The 21,883-nt window shown below is 62.6% G+C and overlaps 1 protein-coding gene across 8 annotated transcripts; it reads right to left on the minus strand.

Annotated features, from left to right (window-relative positions):
* Positions 1–1,709: 1,709 nt before the first annotated feature.
* C1QTNF1 (C1q and TNF related 1) lies at positions 1,710–13,163 on the minus strand. 8 transcript variants are annotated; one of them, XM_032799144.2, is made up of 5 exons: positions 11,851–12,031; positions 7,200–7,338; positions 5,399–5,539; positions 4,815–4,963; positions 1,710–3,539 (listed from the first exon to the last, which is right to left on the minus strand). In XM_032799144.2, the coding sequence occupies exons 3-5, from the start codon at positions 5,533–5,535 to the stop codon at positions 2,989–2,991; spliced, it is 837 nt and encodes a 278-aa protein (XP_032655035.1). In that variant the 5' UTR covers positions 5,536–5,539; positions 7,200–7,338; positions 11,851–12,031; the 3' UTR covers positions 1,710–2,988. The 8 variants fall into 8 exon arrangements, with proteins under 8 accessions (XP_032655035.1, XP_032655033.1, XP_032655031.1 ...); XM_032799142.2 differs by having other exon boundaries at positions 5,399–5,536; positions 11,782–12,031; XM_032799140.2 differs by having other exon boundaries at positions 11,782–12,031.
* Positions 13,164–21,883: the final 8,720 nt, after the last annotated feature.

A 21,883-nucleotide genomic window follows, 5' to 3' on the forward strand; every position in this document is an offset into this window, starting at 1 on the left:
TGACACCATCACATTAGGCCTGAATAAAGACTGTATTTATATCTGCCTTTGTATTTTCCACTCCATGCATCTGATGAAGTGGGTTTTAGCCCACGAAAGCTTATGCCCAAATAAATTTATTAGTCTCTAAGGTGCCACAAGGACTCCTCATTGTTTTTGCTGATACAGACTAACATGGCTGCCACTCTGAAATCAGTGTAGTGAGACACTTTTTGTGGAAAGCAACAGTTTATCTGTTGAAGGAAAAACTGTTTTCAGTTGTTTGTCTGTTGCAAATAGCAGTGTGCCTAATGAAGGAGAATGTACCTCCAGCCTTTTGTCTGTGGAGCAGACAGAAAGTGCTTCTAGGTTTATGCTGCTTAAGAATTTATCAGTTGACCCAGAGTTGGTTCTGGGTACAACTAAGGCCCAGGAAGGGAATGTTCCTAAGTTTGTGTCTGCTGGGGAGAATGATATTGTGACCACACATGACTTCAGAGGCTTCTCCTGGAATGTTTCTCCTGGCCCCATGAGGCAGACTCTGGCATGGGTGACCTCATCCCTGCTCTGCTCCAGAACGCCTCTCCCAGTATTATTCTTGGAAGGCCACCCTCGGCCAGTTGGCTGGCCCATCCCCCAGCTTCCAAGGACTCACCCAGTCCAGGACAGCAGGGCTGGCCCCTGCACTCTGCTCAGCTGCCAAGGCCAAGCATTGGCAGCCTTGAGTCCTGTGCTCAGCCCAGACACAGACACCAGGACCTGGCTCTCAGATTGGCAAAGGAGCTCCACAAAGTGACTGCAGGGCTCAGCATGTCTGGGGTCCAGGCTGCACACCCAGGGCTTAGCTGACACTCTTGATATTGTGGCTACAAACTTTCAACACCAATGCACGCCCTCCTCCCTCACTCTGTCCAGTGGGTGTGCAGTGTCCCTTGCCCTGCCACTGCGTGTGCCTGTCCCCCATCTCCTTGGCATCATCCTGTCCCTGTATGTGTCCAGGCCTCCCCCAGCACCATATATCCTTACTCCCACGTGTATCTGGAGTGGCCCTGTGCCATTGCAGGGTTCACCTTCCCAGCCATCTGTCACCCTGTAGGACTGCTGCTGGCTGAGCCCAGATCCTACCTGCTCCCCCATGCTGCCCTCTCCTCTGAGGACCAGCCATGCTCCCAAGCTGCCCTCTGCCACCCTGCACTTCCTCCCCCTGGCAGTCAGTGCATGGGGCAAAGCCTGCTGGTACCTGGCTTAGGTGTTACTGCGGGAGGGCTGCAGGCCTAGAGCCCTTTGGAAGGGGGGCCTTTATCCCTGTCTCCAGCCAGGTGGGAGGGAAGAGCATGTGCTTTGTGTCCCCCTGAGGTGATGCCCAGCTCCGAGCACTGGGTCCCTGCCCCCACACACAGGATGCCAAGGGACATGCACCTAGGGAGGGAGGTGCACAAATCTAAGCAAAGGTTTGTAGTGGGAAGGCACAAGGGCGTGTGCTGCCCCCAGAGAAGAGAGGGTCCTGCGCTCCCGGCAGGGCTGTGGGGCCAGAGTCCTGCTGCTGCTTGCTGCGGCGAGTGAGAGCTCCAGAGACCAATGGGCCCAGTTCAGGCAGTTTGCAGGGTTCCCATGGAGGAAAGGGCATCGTAGGGGGGAGTCCCAGCTCAGCCAGCCAGGCCCAAGGGTCCCCTCACAGGGCCTCTGAATGTGAGTGAAGTGGAGGAAGTAGCCCGAAGCCAAGGCCTAGCTAGCAATCCAGTCCTTTCAGCGTTTAATGTGATTACAGAGCAGTGCAGAGAGCCTGGGGCCGCAGCAGGTTGCCCCAGCCCCGCTCTGTGTTGTACTGACAGAGATAAAAAGTCTGACCAGCAGAACTAACCAAGGAAGGAGGGACTAAGTCCAAGCCCATTGCAACCAGCGCCGCCAGCTGGAACCAGCTCCCCGGCTGCGGGGGAGCAGCTAGGGTGGTGACCATCAGCCATTGAGGAGTGCAGGGCCGGGGTGAGGGCTATTCAGCACTATGCTCTGAATGGAGGCAGGGGCTGGGGTCTCATGGCCTTGTTGGACTCCAATGCAGAGCACAGCTGGCAGGACACACTGGCGTGGATTCCGAGAGCCTGCACAGAGGCATGCCCTGACCAGACCCCGTGAGGGTGGGTGCGGAGCGGAGCAGAGCAGAGCAAAGCAGGAAGGGGAAGCTGCAGCAGGTCAATCTGCCAGCTCCACATTGAAGGAAGGTTTATTGGGAGCTGTGTGACACTGCTCCCAGGCCCCACTCGCAGCCAGCAAGGCAGGTCCCTACAGCACCTGCTGCTGCTACATGACATCTCTGCACCCTGTAAATCCCAGGGTCCCTGTGGACGAAGCGGATGCCTCCAGGGAGCTGCCATTTCCCTGTCTCTTCACAGCAGGGATCCCTGCACCTGCTTGGTGCTGAGCAACTTCTGCTTCTGCCGTGAGGTCATGTCTGCACCCACGTAACTGTACCAGAACAGGGCACCCTCAGCTGGTGCAAAAGTGTGTGCCAGGACTCGGATTCGTTAGCCACTAGGCAAACGTGTCCAAAGAACACACCTGTGGGAGGCTCCTTGCCACAGCACTGGCTTCTGCGGTGGCCATGCAGAGACCCCACGCATCCCAATAATACCAGCCCATGCCATCTGCTGCCCGAGGAAGGCCTGTTTCCCTCGCTGGAATAGCTCTTCCTATCACAAATCATGCCAGCAGGGAGGCTGGGGAAGCCCCCCCGGCTCTCAATACATCTCATCCCAGTTATCTGAGCAAGGCATGGGGGGGAGAGGGATGTCCATATGTAAACAGCCACAGACAGCATGAGAGCACCGTTGCGCAATGACGGAGGACGACCCTGGAGAGGGTCATGCCCCAGCTGAGGGAGGGGAGCAGGGAGTGGGCACAGACATGACAGGGCTTGGCGGGGTGCGATGGGGTCTGCACCAGAAAGAGGAGCAGAGCAGGAGATGGGTGATGGCCTTGGGGGAGGACTAGCCAGACAGCCCAGGCCTGGGGTCACGGCTCCCCGCTGTGCTTGATCAGGTAGCCACTGAAGGTGACGTAGGTGTCGTACTCGTCACTGAAGACTGCGTTCTCCCGCTCGCCCTTGAAGAGACGCACCCAGACCTCGTCCTGCTCCTGCAGCTCCAGCATGACGCTCTGGCTCTGCATGATGCTCCGGTCACTCTGCTGGGCATAGAGGATCACCACCTCGACCCCGTTCTTCACCATGTGCAGGTAGGTCTCCTTCTGGTTCCAGGTGTGCACGTTGAGTGCGAAGTAGTAGATGCCAGGCACGTAGCAGTAGAACTTGCCTGTGAACATGTTGAAGTGGCCATAGAGGTTGACAAACTCAGTGTCGAAGAGCAGCGTCTGGTAGTAGTCATTGCTGTGCAGAGGTTTCTTGCGGCCCACGGAGAACGCAGCGTAGTGACTTTTGCATGGCTCCCCCGTGGCCCCGATGCTTCCTTTCTGGCCCTTGGGCCCCGTGTGGCCCCTGCTGCCCGCCGATCCGGCTTTGCCAAACTTGCCCTGCAGGCCTCGCTCGCCCTTGTCTCCTTTCTCACCTGGGCAAGGCAAGACGGATGTTGTTTGCACTGGAGAGGCCAGCACCATCCTTGCCCACTCAGAACAGCCAGCTGGGGCTGGATGAAGCACACAACTGTAGTGCCAGCCCCAGGGCGTGAGGCGGGCACAGCAAAACAGGTTCCCAAGCAGAGCCGAGTGCCTGCTCATCCTCACTGCAGCACCCCAAATGTTATAGCTCTCTCCCCGGAGGCCACTCAACTCCCAGGACTTAGCTTGGGCTGCGTTCCCACCCACAAGCCTCAGTGCTCTCTGCGCCCTGCCAGCCCCACTCTGTAGGGACTCCGGCTTTCCCAGCCACCAACCTTCCCTAGCTCTCCCGCAGGCATTCCTGCAGCTCCATGCATGGGCTACCAGCTCTGGCTGCCCTGCAGGCCCAGCACGTCCCTGCAGCATTCCCAGGGTGCCCAGAGGTTGTTAACGCCTGGTGCCTTTGCTCAGATTCTGGGCTGATTCCCAGGCTGTAGGGCAGTGCTGGTGCCACAGTCCCCTTCTCTTCTACCGAAGGCAGCCCTGGGCTGAGGCTGAGTCCAGTTCTGCCCATTGATGATACCGAGAGGCCCCAGGCCTGAACAAAATGCTCCCTGAGCCGCTGCCATGTTTTCTTGTGCTCCAAGGTCCCCTGCCCATGCCCAGACCCACGTCCTTTGCGACCCTGGTTCTCCCTGGTCGATGCCCATACCCCCCGCTCTGCTCTGTGCAGTGACTTGGGATTGGGTGTTCTAGCCTCTGGCCCTTGGCTTCAGCACAAGGAGCGTTTCAAAATCTGACCCTAAAGAAACTGAACCATGAGGTTTGTCCAAGAGCAGCAGCGCCAGTGACCAGAGTGGTGCCCAGGGAGACAAGTGACAGCAGCAGCTGGAGCCCAGCCCCACACATGGGCCTGGGAAGACGCTCCAGGCGAAATGCTGCTCGGTGCCCTGGCAACATGGAGGCCAGGTGGCATTTCAGGCTTCAGGCCTTCCCGAAAAGCTGATTCCCACTGCCCAGCACTCGGGGGTGCCAGGGGCCCCTGGATGAGCTGAGAGCACCTGACTCCCACTCTGCATCGCAGGGCAGCACTGGGGGCCTTGTGGATGAGGCTGTGAGGGGAGGTGGAGACACAGAGCTCCATTGTGCCCCAGCCTCTGGCCTCACACTGCCCTCCAGTCCAGGCACTGCTGAGGGGAGCGGGATTCGCCTGTCCCCGTGGATCCAGGATTCTGTCCCAGCCCCCTCTGCACTGTCCAGCCAGTGAGGTGGCAAGGTCCTCTTACCTTTCAGGATGGTGATGTTGATGTGGGGCAGGGGCGGGTACATGGGGTAGACAGAGGAGTGAGTGGGGGGGTCGCAGCAGCGCACGCACTGGGAGCGGGGAGGCTGCTTGTCCGGGTTGCGATGATATTTCTCGTGCTCTCGTTCGGCCCTGGAAGGTACCAATCAAAGAGCAGCACTGAGACCTCAGGGTGGGAGCTGAGAAAGCAGCCTCAGCGACCCCTGGGACGAGGGTGCTGCCCGGGATGCACTGAGGAGGTGAGGGGAGCCTGCTGCCCTAGGGACCTGCTGTGTGTTGGGGAAGCCGGCCACCCCAGTGACCTGAGCAGTGGAGAGGTGAGCTGCTGCCCTCCCCATATGCGCCCCAGCTGGGGAGTACCCCACCACCCTTTCCCTGGCCCTCCCCCAGGAGCAGGCGTTTCCAAGCGACGTCTTCAGCCTCCTCTCCTAGTGACTGCAGGCCTGGGGATGCCTATTGCCCCACCTGGGGCAGAGCCTCCTTCAGCTCAGGCCATGTGCTGGCTGCTCTGGGAGGCCAAAGAGCCCAGCTGAAGCCCCGCCCGTGGTGGCGCCCCCGCCCCCTAACCTGGCAGCGTGGCGGTGGGATGGTGTCCGCTTTGCCTGTCCCTGCTCCTCCTCGGGGGGGCTGGGCTGGCTCAGCGTGGAGTCGGGCAGCAGCAGGCAGGCCAGCAGCAGGAAGCTCAGTGCCCAAGGCCCCTCCATCCTGCTGGGGGAAAGACCAGTGGGGAGGTCAGGCCCCGAACAGTGGTGGGTTTATCGCAGAGACGGACATGCAGTGCACCCCACGAGGCCCTGGACTGGCTGTGGGGAGCAGCAGTATGCAGAACTGTGGGGAAGGGGCTGAGGGGGCTGCACTGCCTCGGCTCCACCTTGGGTTGCCAATTCTGGTTGGACGTATTCCTGGAGACTTAATCCCATGACATTATCATTAATTAAAGATTAATCTTCAATTCCTGGAGACTCCAGGCCAAGCCTGGAGGGTTGGCAACCACAGCCCCCCCACCCTTGCAGCACCAAGGAGCCACTGAGAACTGGGTCACAAGGTCTGTGGCAGCCCCATCTTGGAGAGGCTGCAGGGCCCTTCCTGGTCCCAGTGCCCCCCACCCTGCAGGCCGAAGGGATGCCCTAGGCTGGGCTGGGCAAGTGGCCAGGGCCTGCGAGGAGCAGTGCAGGTGTAACTGCTGGTCTCTTTGCTTGTCCTCCCTGCAGTGGGTTTGGGCTGGGCTAGAACCCCATGGGTGTGTGGAGGGGGGACAGCCTTCCTTCACCCCACCCTGCACTGCACCGGGAGCAGCGAGCAGGCTGCACTGAGGCATCCTGGCCTCTCCCTCCCCCTCCCCGTGAGAAAGCCGCTCCCAGGTGTGCATGGCCCAGGCCCAGCCCCAGAGCAAGGTGCAGGAGTGGATGGGCCCGGGCTGGGCTGCATGCATTCCTGCTGGTTGCAGTGGCTGTTTATGGGAATGCCACCGGGGCTGCACATGAGCCCGGCCCAGGAGGGGGCTGACAGCTGGTGCTGAGTGGGGCACTAAGGGATTGGCAGCGTGCCTGCTTGGAGGGAGAGGCACCGGCAAGCATGCTACCTGGGGGCAATCCAGAATCTGGGAGGGGAAGCAGCCTGGCAGTGAGCTGCACCAGGCAGGGGAGATGGTGGAAGCTCCATCACGTGGACCAGGCATTAGGGAGGCAGCACACCAGGACATCGGGCAAGGGGTCCAGTAGGCCTCTCCCAGCTCTGGCTCCTCAGAACTTCTAGCAAGTCAGAGCCGGGCACCACATTCTGAGCTGCTGCCCACTGCATAGGGGCAGGAGGGAAGAGAGACCCTGCCAGCCCCACCCAGCAGCCCTAGCTCCTGTTTTGCCGATTCATTAAAATCCACATCATCCTTTAAGCAGCTCTAGGCTCTGTCTCCCCTTCCCCAGTGCTGGCCTGGGTCTCGGCAAGCCCAGGAATGACCACTGTGCCGGCTTTACACAAAATGCTTCTGGCCACAGCAGGCCCTGGGCGGCTGCTCCAGCTGCATCCTTCCCTGCAGCCAGCCCTGCCCCACAGGTGCCAGAGGCCTGGCCACAAACCTTCCCTCCACCCTCAAACAGCCTTACCCCGCTTGCGCCCAGCCCCAGCGGCGCTGGACTAGGAGGAATATCGGCATCGGGCCCAGCACCCAGAGCCAAATGCCGCTTGCTGACCCGGGTGGGCCTGGGCTAGCTAGGGGCTGCTCCAGCAGAGCCAGGCATGAGACTCCCTGGGACAGCGCTGCTTGCCTGCAAGCCGAGGGGAAATCCGGGGCAGGGTGGGCAGATGCTGTGTCAGCTTGTCTCCCGCCCCCACTCCGTGCCTTAGCATTCAGCGCTGGGCAGGGCGTTACCTGGGGTGAGAGAAGGTGGGGCTAACACTCGTGCCAGCTCATGCAGTGCGTAGTCAAGCCTCCCTCGGGCTGCTGCCCTTGGCGTCGTGAGTGAGGACTGCGGAACCCCTGGCCACAGCACTCGAGCTTCGCCTGCTGACTGGAAAAATAATCAGCAGATAATGGCATCTCTGGGGATGAGTGTGAAGGTTTGTCGCCTGCAGAGGTAGCTGAACAGCTGGCCAGAGGTGTCGGGTCGCTAGCCCTGGCTGTCCAGCAGAGCCAGGTGTCTGCAGAGCGCTTGGCACACTTCCCCCAGTGACAGCCTGGAACCTCTCCGGTATGGCCAGGATTTCCCTGTGTAACATGAGCCCGTCCTGACTTCCCCAGGGACTCAGTAGCACCAGAGCCCGCCCCAGACACGGGTCCCATCAGCTGCCTGCTAAGCAGCTCCAAGGGCCCAGGAGAGGGCAGAGCTGGCGGGGGGGGCGCATCTCTCATTGGGCTCCTCCCCCCATGCCCCTCCCCTGGGTTGTGGCCAGATGGGCAGCAGCACCATGGTGCCCTGGGGTTGGCTGGGCGCTCAAGAGCAGCCTTTCCCCAGCTCAGCCCCTTTTTTCTCCTCCCAGCCCCTCAGTACTGGGCTCGGAGAAGAGGTTTCTTGCTAGCACCTGCCTCTCTGCTGCCACCAAGCCCTGGCCCCACCTCTCCAATCTGGCACCCAGTGTCGTGTACACCTGGCAGCGTGGGTGAGAAAGGGCACATTGCACAGTCAGTGCCAGGCAGGAAACAAAGCACCTCTAATGCCAGGGTGTGACGAATTGGGAATGTTCTTAATGTTTGCTCTGAATACTGTGTTGGTGCCTCAGTGTCCCCTACGCAGTTCTTAATATCTAGGTGGTGGGATAAGGGGGTGTGATTGCTGCAGAGCAAAGGACCAGTGCACCTAAATGCCGGGGCACTCTGTCTCCTAGCAACTGGATGGCCTGGGCCCCTCCTCTGCAAAGGTGCCAGCTGAAGGTGTTGGAGACAAAGGGATCAGGTGACCTCCTGGCCCGGGAAAGGGCTGAGCAGAGAGGAAGGGGCTGGAGGGGGTTGTTTAGTCGGGAGCTGCCTGGAGACGAGGAGTGAAGTGCAGACTCTTCTGGCTCACTGCCCCCAGAATGGACCTGGCCGAGGGGTCCAGTTCGCTGTATCTACAGGCTCTGTTTTAGACCTGCTCCTGTCATCCCAATAACCTCTGTTTTACTAGGCTGGCCTGAGAGTCACGGTCTGGACTGCAAAGTGGGGGTGCAGGACCCTGTGGATTTCCCAGGACCCCGCCTGGGTGGGCTTGGCTGTGGGAAGCACACGGAGGGGCAGAGGATGCTGAATGCTCCAAGGAGAGACCCAGGAGGTGAAGCCGTGTGAGCTTCTTGCCCTGAACAAGTCTGCTCCAAGGGAGAGGAGGCTCCCCAAAGTCCTGACTGGTTTTGTGGGGAGCTGTTCCAGAGCATCGCCCGGTGACTCCATGACACAGGGCACATGCAGGCCCCTCTCCCCACAGAACACAAAAGGGGCAGTGGCAAAGGGGCCAGCTGCCACCCTGGGATCAGAAGCTGGTGGCCCAGCTGGCAGCCAGCACTCAGCAGGAGCCTGCCTAGTGCCTCTTTTCAGAAAGAGTTTTAAGGAAACAAAGCCTATTTTTCCAGAGAGATTGAAGTCTTCTGGCAACCAGGAGCCCAGCTGGGAGCCAGCAGCCAAAGGAGATGGGCTCTTGGAGCGTGAGACCGTGTGCTCAGCGTGAGGCCAAGGATAATAGTTGCATTTGCCCATGGCCCCACGCTCCTTGCCGGGCAGCCGCTCTCCCTTGCGCTTATCCTGCTCAGCCCGTTTTGAGTCACGGCAGAGTCCAGACAACGCCAAGGAGAGGGGCGGAGCCCTCGGCATCTCCTGGCCTGCAGCAGCCCTGCTGGTACGCAGGGCCCTCCAGGGCCCTCTGCAGTGGGTGACTCGGTGCATGGACAGGACCCTCTGCAGACACACAGGCACAGATGGAGTAGCAGAAGCCAAGGCTTTTCAGGGGGCCATGCCTGAGAAGCCAGACAGCTGTCATGGAGAGCACTGCTGCCGCTAGAGGCCTCGTGCCGGCCCGGGGACCACGGGGGAGGAGGCGCTGCAGGGCATTGCTAGCTAAAGCTGCTCCAATCCAGGGTGCTGCAGCACTTCCCCCCCCGAGGGCCTGATCCAGAGTGCCCACAGCGCTCCTTGGCCTGGTGCCTCTGGAACCCAGGCTCTGCCGGGACAGGTTAAGGCACAGGTATGACAGGCCTGGGCACCTGAAGTCAAGGGGTTACAGCAGAATTTGCTTTTGCTTTTACAGCCAGGCTCGGAATAGGGACACTTGGGTGCACGGGACACATGGGCAGCGTGAGCAGTTGGCCACATCAGGGCAGCTGCAAATTCCTCGTCTCTCTGGTTTGTGGAGGGAGTTCAAGGGCAGAATATTTGGTTTATGAGTCATATTAATTACAGCTGACAGCAGCCCAGAGGGGAGGAGGACCAGAGGTGGGGAGGGGTGGGGTGGGGAGGGAAACACCAGCCCACGTGTACTCTTGGCAAAGGGTTCCAGCCCCTCATTCATCCCCCCCGGGGTGCCTGCCCCATGGGGGAGGCTGGGTGTCCCCTGCCAGTGGCACAGCAGGGACACGGTGCCCTCTCCAATGCTCTCAGCTGCTGAGTGAGGGCAGAGGGCACAGACTGAGAATCTCAGGGAAGCCCCATGATCTGAGCTCAGCCAGGCACCAACCTCCTCGCCCTGCCTAGGAGCCTTACACACTGCAGACAGTGACCTGAGTGCACACACTCCATGGGCAAAGCCTGTTCGCAGGCTGCACAGGGAGCTTGGAGCTCATGTTCTCTTCCCTGCTCCCCAGCCTCTCCCCACAGTGACTGGCCATCACTCCCCCGCTGGCCTGCCCCTTCCTTCCCATCTCTCAGGGACAGAGACACAGCAAATCAGCTGGAGAATTCCAGAGGAGACCCTGCCGCCCCCCTGGGAAGCAGTGATGCCCTGACAGGCCTGGTTTCCTTAACCCTACGCTGCCCTTTGACTGTGTGCTTGGGTGTGTGAGCATGTGCCAGTGTACTCGTGCATGCATGAGAGTTGTGTAAGTGTGCATGCACATGGATGAGTGTGTGAGAGTGCCTGAGTGCATGCAGAGATGCAGGGCTTGCCGCCCCAAGCACGCGCTTGGCGTGCTGATGCCTGGAGCCGCCCCTGCAGAGATGCACACGCTGTGACTGTGGAAGTCTGGCTCTTTCTCTGCTGTATCATAAGCCAGGGAAAAGAGGCTTCCAGTTGTTAGGCGTTTCCCGCTGGAACCCAAAGCAGCCCCAGTCTTTGAGAAAACCCATCTCCTGGGGTCTGCTCAGCTGGGCTGACAAACCTTAACCAGGAAATTCCCATTGAGACAAAGCAGTTCGTTTCTCAGGCCATCCTGGGGCAGGAAAAGGAGGCAAACACCTGCTCACATGGCTCACATGCTGTGCACAGAGCTGGCCAAGCTCACACTCGCCACCTCACACAGCTACACGCACGCACAGACAGACAGACACACTTGCACTCTTACTACCCAGACTTTGTTTTTTCCTGTCCAGGCTGGAAGCTCTCCAGGAGAGGCCTGGGATATGTAAATTCACTTCCTGAGAAATCTTCAAGCCTGTAAGGCAAAACAGCCTGAAATAAATCCTAGGCAGAATTAAGGACCGGGCTGAACTGAGCACAAATCCCAGCAGTGAGAGGAGGAGGGGCCCAGGCAAGGCCTGGTAGGCATGGGGAAGGGGAGCTGGAGATGGGCAGCTGGACTGTGTACCCACCCCGCTTCCCCATCCTTGGGGTTTCCGGGGTGCAAGGACATGATGCAGACACAGGCCTTCCCTGGCTTCTTGTGACAAAGCCAGGAAACAAGCCCCTCTTACCCAGCAAACACTGCAATGGACATGGGACCAAGCAAGCACGTCACTCCCCTGCCCCCCACGGACATGCCAGGCTGTGGCAGGGCAGTGGCACATCACTGGAGCTGTTGGCACTGTCTGTCCTTAAGGGCCTTTGACCCAGATGCCTGGTGTAAGGACTGAGTAGGCTGGGGCACCTTTGTTGTTGACGCCAGCCCTGCCCCGGGGAAGGGTGCAGCCAGGCAGCGCCAGCAACTGCTCTGGGAGCGCAGAGCTGCTCCGAGCCATGCTAGGGAAAGCGGAGGTGTGTGCTCAGCGCTAGGGCCCCCGGCTCTGTCAGCCCAGACGCAGCGGCAGGGGACAGCAGGAGATCTGAACAAGCACTGTCATATCCCAGCCTAGGCTCCAGGGCCCTGGAGCTCCCTGGAAATTGCGGGCTTAGGCCCAAGCCGAGGGCTGCATGTGCTCCCTGCTGCTGGCGAGCTCATGTAGTGGGGGATCTGTGTGCCATGATCCCAGGGGAGCTCCAGCTGAAGCCCCGGGTGCAGCCTTTGTTTGACCATTTGAACAGGGGCAGCCCCTGGCATTGGGCAAGCTGCTAAGCACCCCGATGCCCCTGCACAAACACCCAGGGCCTTGCCAGCCCGCCCACCTCCCTCACACGTACTTGTGGCAGGTTTGACGCCTCGGTGGCTGGAGCCCAAGGTGCTGGCCGTGCTGGAACTGTTTCTCTCACCCTCTCTCGGTGCGTTTCGTCTCCCTACAGCATCCCCCTTGAGCTGCCACTTCCAACCCCTACTGGGGTGCAGGGAGGAGGGAAGTGGGGGGCCTGGCCCAAGGCAGCTCTGCTCCCTGCCCCTCTAGCGCAGCCTCTGCTCCTTCTACGCCTGGGCGGAAACGCAGTCTCTCCAGCGTAAAGGAGGAGAGGGAAGAAAAGAGACAAACCCGGCAAAGCAGCCCTCCCCCTGCCAGATGTGAGCTGCAGCAGAGAGCAGGGCCTGTGTTAACCATGTATGCGCCCAGCCCCTCCCAGGCCCAGCACTGCCGCCCGCTCTGCCCAGGACAAAGATGGTAGGTTTAACGTGCCAGGACAGACCTCCAGATGTCTGAGGCTGGAGCCAAGGGGGACAGACCCCAGCAGCAGTGGCTCAGCTCAGCAGAATGATAAGCCCAAATCCCCTGCAGTGCCACAAGGCTCTCGGCCAAGCCCCCAGGCGTGTCTGAGACTGGAACGGTGCCGGGCAGCCCAGGAGTTGGGGAAGTTATTTTCACAGGTGCAGGCAGAGCCTGTGCCAGCTGGACACAGAAATGCAGGGCCAGCTCCTGGGTGCTGCACCAGAGCCCCTGTTGAGCTGGCTGCAGCCTGCAGCCTGGCCTGGGGCTGCTGGAGGATGCTGAGGCTGCAGGGAAGCCTGCTGGGGCACAGCTGAGACAGCTGCACTGGTGTGTGCAGGAGGGGAGGTTGCAGGCTGCTCACCCTACAGGGAGCACAGCCTATGCCCTGGGGATGTGAGGAGAGGGCTGGGCTTTTCCAGGGCACTTGGCAGTAGGGTTCCCCAATCCTCACGGAAGTGTGGCACTTTAGAGAGCAGCCACCACAGCTCTCGGCTTCCTATGGGCAGCGAGTGTCAGGGCAGGGGGCCCAGGCTTTACTGATCTAACCCTGGAGCCATCCCAGCCTGCTGGCTCCTCCCCCCTCCGGGGTTAGATCAGGAAAACCTGGGCCCCCTGCCCTGACACTCGCTCCCCACCAGCTGGGACTCTGGGTTCTCCCCAGGAGCGGAAGGCTCCAGCCCCAGAAGCAGGGTTGGCCCATGTCCTCCAGTCCTTTCCAGCCCATCCCTGGGCCCAGGGGAGGCCCATCCCCTAGCGTCTGTTCTCTAGGGTTGGTTTAACAAGAGCAGCAGCTGCTTGGGCCCAAGCCCTGGCCTGGGAGCAGCGTCTGTTCCTCATTGTCTCTGTACCTGGTTGCACTCTCCGGTCCTCCCTGGCCTCCAGCTGCTAGGTGGGCGAGTGCAGGGGGAGCAGCCGGGAATGGTAGCGCGAGGCTGTGCTCACACCCTTGCCTGGGTAATTCCTTAACCCCATGCGAATGCCAAGAAAAAGCAGCTGGGAGCGGGGTGGGGAGGAGCCAGCAAACTGGGATTCTGTCCCACACGTGTGGTCTTGTCCTGCTGGTCCCATGTGCAAGCTGGAGTGCTGGCAGCGGCCTGCCTGGGAGCTGCCAGGGTCTGAGCAGCCAGCTGCATCCCAGGCACTCAGCAGGATCAGAAGGGAAACCGGCTTCTCTTGCTTGCTCATCCCTGTGCTGGCAGAGCAGGCTGTGCAGGGGGGAATGAGCTCCCCTCAAAAAGCAGCAGGAGTCCCAGCATGCCTCTGCTGGGGGGGCTGCAGGGCCAAGACCTTGCCAGTCTGCAAGAGCTTGAGAGCCAAATGTCCTGCGGGGAGAAATGCAGCCAGCACACTCCTGCAAGAGGCTACCTGGGACACTAAAGCTCACCCCCTGCCCCATCTCTGCTCATACCAGCCCAGCAAGCTTGGCTTGTTCCTTTCCTTGCCCTCTGCCGAGCTAAGGGCCCCAGCTTGCTGGGCTTCATGGGATCAGAACATCACATGGGAGACTTGAGGCTCTGCCACAGGAGATGCTCCTCCAGGTCAGGATCCTGGACCCCCTCCCTCCCCAAATGGTTTTTGGGTTTCATTCCCACATGATTTGCCTTGCGCAGAAGAGAAGTGGGTCCTGGAGCCCATCCCTGGTAAGGGTGAGTTCCCTACCTGCCCCAATCCTGCCCCTTTCCCCACTCACATCCTCAACGCTACCTTCCTCCTCCCTGTGCTGGCATTTCACCATGTTTAAAGCTGTGTCTAACATGGTGCTCTGCACAGTCTGCCTTTTGTAGGTGGTGCCAGCCTGGCCTGCCACACCGGGCCCACAACAGATTTTCTTAACCTTCCTCTGAAGCACTGGGTGCCAGCTGCTGCCGGAGACAGGGCATAGGACTGGATGGGACTTTGGTGTGTTCTGGCCATTCATGTGTTCCTGGCTCTCTCTCCTCATTCTTGGCTACCGAGTGAGAGCCCAGTGGGATGTGCAGGGCAGATGATGCTCAGGCGCTGTGCCCCTGAGGCTGGGCTGGAGCAGGCTGACACAGCAGAGTGCTGAGTGGAACTGCCACCTCAACACTGCTCACTCCTAGACTCCAATCAGTGTGGCCACCTCTGAGGGCCAAGCAAGTGAGCGGATCCTGAGCCCATCACACCGCACGGCAGAGCCCGTGGGCTGAGCGCCGTGCAGTCCTCCTGGGACAGAATCCCATGATCTTGGGGTAGCTGGCGACCCTACGCAGGGCTGAGGCCTGGGTGATTATTGTGTGCTGAGGCCTGCAGCGCCCAATGTCCAAGCAGCGTGTGACACCCATCACCGTGGCATTGGGCGCCAGGTTCACACTCGGGAGGGGATTCCCCCCGCGGTGCTGATGGGGCCGGGGCGATGGGGATGTCTGGGCACAGCACGGGCACCTGAGAGGGCCATGCCCTGGGGAAGGCCTGGGTCCTGGGTGCTGCACCGCACAGTGGGACTGTCACAGGGCGGAGGGTAGACAGTGACCCCGCGCAAACAGCCCCACGGGTGAGGCCTGCAGGGGGCGGAGCCTGAACGGCCCGGACTACATCTCCCAGTGGCCTCCGGGGTGCCTGCGCAGGGGGTGCTGGGAGCTGTAGTGCGGCGCGCGGAGCATGCCGGGAGCTGGAGTACCCCGGCCCAGCGCCTGCGCGCCGCGGCGCGGTTGTCTCCCCCTCCGTCAGGAAACGTCGCGTCGGCGCCGCGTCAGCCAGAAGGGCCCGAGCAGCCGGCGGCCGGCGCCCCGCGGGAGGAGCCTGGGTGAGACGGGGGCCTGCGGGGCTGTGACCGCAGGGGGGTTCATTCGCGGCCGCCCCGTGCGATGTGGGGGGTCAGGTCCCCCCCCCGCAGAGCTGGGTGTGGACCCAGGCTCTGGCCCTCCCCCCCGCAGAGCTGGGGGTGGAACCAGGCGTTCCTGGGCCCCTCCCCCCACCCCCCCTCGCAGCGCTGGGTGGAACCCAGGCGTCTGCCCCCTCCCCCCTTTTTTCCCCCCCCCCCCCCCGCGAGCTGGGGGTGGGAACCCAGGCGTCCTGGGCCCCCCTCCTCGCAGAGCTGGGTGTGACCAGGGTCCTGGGCCCCTCCCCGCAGAGCTGGGGGTGGACCCAGGCGTCTGGGCCCTCCCCGCGAGTGGGTGGAACCAGGTGCGTCCTGGGCTCCCCCCCCCCCCCCCCCCGCAGAGCTGGGGGTTGTACCCGGGCGTTCCTGGGCCCCCCCCCCCCCCCGCAGAGCCTGGGGGTGGACCGGCGTCCTGGGCCCCCTCCCCCTCCGCCCCCCCCGCATAGCTGGGGGTGGAAGCCCAGGCTTCTGGCCCCTTCCCCCCACCCCCCCCGCAGAGTGGGGGTGCGGACCAGGCGTCCTGGCCCCTCTCCCCCCCTTCCACCCCCCCGCAGAGCCTGGGGTGGAACCCAGGCGTCCTGGGCCCCTCCCCCCACCCCCCCCGCAGAGTGGGGGGTGACCAGGCGTCCTGCGGCCCCTCCCCTCCACCCCCCCCCCGCAGAGCTGCGGGGTGGAACCCAGGCGTTCCTGGGCCCCTCCCCCCCCACCCCCCCCCCGCAGAGCTGGGGGTGGAACCCAGGCGTCCTGGGCCCCTCCCCCCCACCCCCGCCCCGCAGAGCTGGGTGGAACCCAGGCGTCCTGGGCCCCCCCCCCCCCCGCCAGAGCTGGGGATGGACCAGAGCGTCCTGGGCCCCCCCCCCCCCCTCCCCCCCCCCGCAGAGCTGGGATGGAACAGGACGTCTGGCCCCCACCCCCCCCCGCAGAGCTTGGGGATGGAACCCAGGCGTTCTGGGCCCCCCCGCAGAGCTGAGGGATGGAACCAGGGCGTCCCTGTGCCCCCCCCGCAGCGCTGGCGGATGGAAACCCAGGCGTCCTGGGCCCCTCCCCCCCCCCCAGCGCTGGGGTGGCAGGCGTCCTGGGCCCCTCCCCCCCCCGCAGCGCTGGGGATGGGAACCCAGGCGTCCTGGCCCTCCCCCCCCCCGCAGCGCTGGGGATGGAACCCAGGCGTCCTGGTCCCCTCCCCCCCCCGGCAGCGCTTGGGATGGCACCCAGGCGTCCTGGGCCCTCCCCCCCCCCGGCGAGCGGGCTGGGGATGAACCCAGGCGTCCTGGGCCCTCCCCCCCACCCCGCAGCGCTGGGGATGGCACCCAGGCCGTCCTGGGCCCCTCCCGCCCCCCCCGTCCCCGCAGCGTGGGGCCTGGAACCCAGGCGTTCCTGGGCCCCTTCCCCCCCCCCCCGCAGCGCTGGGGATGGAAACCCAGGCGTCCTGGGCCCCTCCCCCCCCCCCGCAGCGCTGGAGGATGGAACCCCAGGCGTCCTGGGCCGCTCCCCCGCAGCGCTGGGGATGGAACCCAGGCGCGTCCTTGGGCCCCTCCCCCGCAGCGCTGGGGATGGACCCAGGCGTCTGGGCCCTTCCCCACCGCAGCGCTGGCGGTGGAACCCAGGCTTCCTGGGCCCCTCCCCGAGCGCTGGGATGGAACCCAGGCTTTCCTGGCCCTCCCCCCGAGGCTGGGGATTGGAACCAGGCGTCCTGTGGCCCTCCCCCGCAGCGCTTGGGGATGGAACCCAGGGCGTCCTGGGCACCTCCCCCGCAGCGCTGGGCGCTGGAACCCAAGCGTCCTGGGCCCCTGCCCACCCTGCAAGCGACTGGGGATGGAACCCAGGCGTCCCTGGGCCCCATCCCCCCGCAGCGCTGGGGATGGATACCCAGGGCGTCCTGGGCCTCCCCCGCAGCGCTGGGGATGGAACCCAGGCGTCCTGGGCCCTCCCCCGCCGCGCTGGATGGAACCCAGGCGTCCTGGGCCTCCTCCCGCCCACCCCCCGCAGCGCTGGGGATGGAACCTCAGGCGTCCTGGGCCCTCCCGCCCCACCCCCCCGCAGGCGCTGGGGATGGAATTCAGGCGTCCTGGGACCCCTCCCGCCCCACCCCCCGCACGCTTGGGATGGAACCAGGCGTCTGCGGCCCTTTCCCCGTCCCCCCCCCGCAGCGTGGGGATGGAACCCAGGCGTCCTGGTCCCCTTCCCCGTCCCCCCCGCGCAGAGCTGGGGATGGCACCAGCGTCCTGGGCCCCTTCCCGGTTCCCCCCCCCCCCGCAGAGCTGGGGATGGAACCCAGGCGTCCTGGGCCCCTTCCCCGTCCCCCCCCGCAGAGCTGGGGATGGAACCCAGGCGTCCGGGCCCTGTGCCCTCCCCTGTCTCACGCTTGCTCTGGTTTCTTTCGTGAGGTGTTTGGTGCTGGGAGACTCGGGGGAGGGGGGCCTTGCAGCTGGTCCCTGCGGGCTGTTTGGCCCGGACCATGCGCGGGAGGAGGTGTGGAGAGCGCCCCCGGGGTCTCCGTGGCCTGTGCAGGGTCATTGCCCCCAGGGATGTTCGTTCTCCCCCGCTGGCCTGGCCATCAAATGCCCAGACCCGCTGGCTGCTGGAGTCGGGGTCTGTCTGCAGAGTCCTGCCCTGGGCCTGAGCCTCCCTTCCGTGTCCTCTGCACCTACTTGCAGCTTGTGTAGGGGGAGTGAGTGGCAGAGCTGGGGGGGCAGGGGCTGTGGGTTGGGACTGAGGGGCACTGGCAGAGCTCGGGGAGGAGCAGGGCTGGGATATCGGGCTGTGGGTCGGGACTGAGGGTCACTGGCTGAGCTGTGTGGGGTGGGGGGGCAAGGCTGTGGGTCGGGACCAAGGGGCACTGGCTGAGCTGTGCACATGTGGGGGAGAAGCTGGGGGCAGGTTGGAGGTGCTCGGGTAGAGTTGAGGAGGTGGTACTGTACCTCCCTGCGGCTTGTGGTCTCGCTGGCTTTGGTTCTGTCCCTGGCTTTCATGGGTGTTATAATCTCGCCCTCTTCCTCCCAGTGGGTGCTCCCTAATCCCTGGGCAGCCCCACACGATCTACAGCAGGAGTCTCATGGGGGGCCCGCAGTGTCTGTGATTGTGCCCCTGCTCTGTGCCCTGAGGCCTGCAGCTCCAGTGCAGCGCTGTGCTCCAGAGCGAGCAGACAATGCCTCCCCCAGTCCTCCGTCCGGCTGGCTCAAACAAGGCCTCTCTTCCCACCCTGGGCGGGCTGCTGAAGGCACGCAGGAGTCGTGGCTGCTCTGGGGACTTGGCCAGCATCCCTTCCCCAGGCAGCCAGGCTGTCTGGGGAGCTTCCCAGGAGAGCAGCTAGCAGCTGTTAACCCAGGGGAGCTGGTGAGTTGGGGGATGACACTGGATCCACCCCCTCCCCGGAGAGCTTCTTGATTGCCAGGTTCTCATGCCAGCCTGCTAGAGGTTTGCCCCTTACAGGGCATCACTGGCCTGGGGTCTGCAGAGGCATGTGCTGGACGCAGGCACTCAGCCATCGCTCCCAGCCATGGGGTGCCCTGGCTGCAGTTGTTACTACGTGTGGGGGTCAGTGTGCTGCTCGGTTACAAGAGTGTCTCCCCGTTTCTGGGCAAGCCGAACTCAGGCCCTGAGTGACTAAAGCCCAGTTCTGCGAGCGGGCCCGGCTGAAGGAGCGGCCTCCTTGGCAGGATAGCCCTTCCCTGGGGCACGGCTGGCTAGGGAAGGGGCTGGCTGCACCCCATCCCTCCATTGGTCCCTGTGAGAGCTGCAGGCCCCCAACCCCCAACTAAAGGCTGTTTCTGCCTCTGAAGTCCTAGAGCAGCTAAGAAAGGGCTGGGAGGTGAAGGCACCAATGCACCAGAGCAGGTTTGGCAGGTCTGGCTGGTCAAGCTGGGGCTCTCCTGGCCTAGCTCTGCCCTTGTCATTAACTGTCAGAGGGGTAGCCGTGTTAGTCTGGATCTGTAAAAACAGCAAAGAATCCTGTGGCACCTTATAGGTGACGCACACGCGCACACACACGGAGCACGGAAGCTCATGCTCCAAAAAGTCTGTTAGTCTATAAGGTGCCACAGGATTCTTTGCTGTCATTAATTGGTGAGTTCCTTCCCCCCTCCCCGTCCCCACTGGTAGGCAGACAAAGTGACTTCCCCAAGGCCTCAGTGGGCGGCTGCCTCCCAGGCCCAGAGCACGCTGCAGGCACAGGGGTGAGCAGGCTTGGCTAGGCCGGGTAGAGGAGGAAGAGGGCTGCTGTGTCTTTAAGAAGACGTGGTTGGCTAGGGCTAGATCCTTTGAGCTGGCTGCCGTTTCCTGGATCTGCTCAGGTCTTGTTCTGGCACCTGTTGCACAGCTCAGCAGTGGGGCCGCGGCAGAACACAGGGGCTGGGCCTGCTCCCTGACCCAGCCCAGCCGGCTGCTCCCCCCAGAGGGCAGGTGGCTCCTGAGACAAAGGCCATTCCTGCTGGCTGTGGGGCAGGATCCCCTGGGCTGTCGGAGCGGCCTGGGAATCTTCGTCCTCATCTGGGGTATGTGTGATCTGACGGCTCGGAGCAGGTGACTTGGAATCAGGGCTCCCGGGGCCTGTCCCCAGCTCTGGAAGTGGAGAGGGGAGGGTGACCAGGGCTCCAGGGGCCCATGCCTGACTTTGGAAGGGGGAGGGGGAGGGGTGACCAGAGCTCCTGGGCCCGTTCCCGGCTGTTACAAATTTGCATTTATGCCCTTAACCAGAGAACTTGGCCTTTCTCCGCACTGTTAGGCCAGGGCTTGTGCTCCCCTCCTGCCGGGCTGGGAGCCCCCGGAGGCTGGTTCAGGGGAAGGGCTGAGCGTGCAGCTGGGTGCTTCCCACACCCCTTGAGGGGAGCTCTCCTATGCTGCTGCCGTTGTTTCCCCACTTCCTGCCCCACATCCCTGTAACTCCTGGGGCAGTGGGGCCCCCTTCCCCAGCTGTGCTGTGCCTGGGGGAGGAGCTGGGATTTCTGGGCATGCCGTGTGGAGCTCTGTGGTCGCTGGCATTCACCCTTCAGACCCTCTTGTCCAAGGCAGCATCATGGCTCGGGGTGCCAGGACACAGCTGCCTGCCTCACTGCCAACGTGGGAGTCAGAGCTGAGCCAGCAGCTGTGGGAACCCTTTTGGGACCCTAGACAGAGCCAGGGGGCTGGGCCCAGCCCCCACCACAGCCCTGCTGGGCTTTGCTAAACTACTGTGGGGCTTGTGCAGGATTGGGCCGGGGGAGAGTGGCTCGTGCTTGGGCTCTGCCATGTGATGAGCTGTGGAGGCTGCAAGGAGAGTGGGGTCTGGGGGTCTAGTCTTTCTTCTGCTTCCCTCATCTGGTGCAGATGCCATGGGCAGGGGACGTCAGGCCCTCTCCTGCCACCCCTCCCTTCCCAGGGAACCCCGCTTTCTGTACCTGCAGTGTTGCCAGAGCAGAACTGGTGACACTGCAGCTACTTCCTCCTGTGCCACTGGACCCTGGGATTCGGCTGCAGGGCAGTGTGTGATGGGTGTGAGGTTGGCATGGTGCCAGGTATGGGTTATGGGGCCCCTAGTGCCTGGCCGGGATACTGCCAGGGCTGGTCATCCCCAGCTCTTGCTCGCGATGGGTTGGCACCGGTGTGCACCAGGTGGTGGATAAATCAGGTGGGGATGTTACGGAGTGGCTGTAGCTGGGAGTCAGAGGACTCCTGAGTTCCGGCTCTGCTGCAGGCTGGCTGTGTGTGCTTCTCTGATGCGGTAGGGACTGTCTAGGGGATGGGAGAGCCGGGGGTGTCTTTAGGTGAGGGACAGGATCTAAGCCTGTAACCTGAGCCAGGCAGGGGGGAGGGGATCAGCACCTTTGCCCAGGAAGCTGGACAAAGGAAGGAGTCGGCTGGAGGGAGTTAGTTCAGTTTCGGTTTTGGGCTGGGTGGTTTGAATTCAGGGAATCCCAAGCTGGGGACTAAGCTTCCTGAACCCCCAGAAGGACTTGATTGAGGGGTCCTGATTGTGCCTCCAAGTTCTGCTGTAACTTGCATTCCTGTTTTCCAATAAACCTTCTGTTTTATTAGCTGGCTAAAAGTCACTGCGGGGTCCAGGAAGAGGAGTGCAGGGCCGGACTTCCCCACACTCCGTGACAACTGGTGGCAGCGGCGCGAGATACTGCACCCTGTGGATGGCGCTTCCTGGAGTAAATGACTGGGGAGCAGTAAAACAAAGGGGTGATTAACCCCTGGGAGTGTGGGCCCAGTGAGAAGGACTTTGCAGTAAGAGAGTCCCCTGGGGGATTGCAGCGAGTGGTCCCAGGGGCGGAGGAGTCTGCAGCTCGACCCTGGCAGACAGGTGTTGACTTCAAGAAGGGCTGGTGCACTAGAGGTCCCCCTGGAAACTGAGGGGAGCAGCAAGCACCCCGGCCTGTGAGTGGCCAGCAGGAAGATGTACGCCAAGCAGTGCAAGTGTGACCTGGTGGAGCTGTGCAAGCAGAGGGGGCTGCGCAGAGGGAGGCTCATCAAAGACCAGCTGATTGCCCAGCTGGAGGAGGGAGACCGCTTGAATGAACTGATCCCTGTGTCTGAGGGAAGCAGCCTGGCAGATGCAGCGCAGGCTCCAGTGTCTGTCACTGCTGGGAGTTGTCAGCCAGCAGCTGAGGGCTTCCCGAGACGCCCCATTCCTACGCCTAGGGGAAGGGCGGGGAGGAGCCCAGCAAAAGCCGAGGGCACCATGATGCCCCCGGCCAGCAGGGGATCCTCCCAGCGACGCTCGGCATCCATGGAGCGGAAACGGCTGGAATGGGAGAAAGAGCTAAAACTGAGAGAGCTGGAGGATCGTGAGAGATAGAGGGAACATGACTGGGAGGAGAAAGAGAGACTGCGTCGT

This window comes from Chelonoidis abingdonii, chromosome 13 (assembly GCF_003597395.2).
Source record: "Chelonoidis abingdonii isolate Lonesome George chromosome 13, CheloAbing_2.0, whole genome shotgun sequence".
In the NCBI taxonomy this organism is placed as follows: domain Eukaryota; kingdom Metazoa; phylum Chordata; order Testudines; family Testudinidae; genus Chelonoidis; species Chelonoidis abingdonii.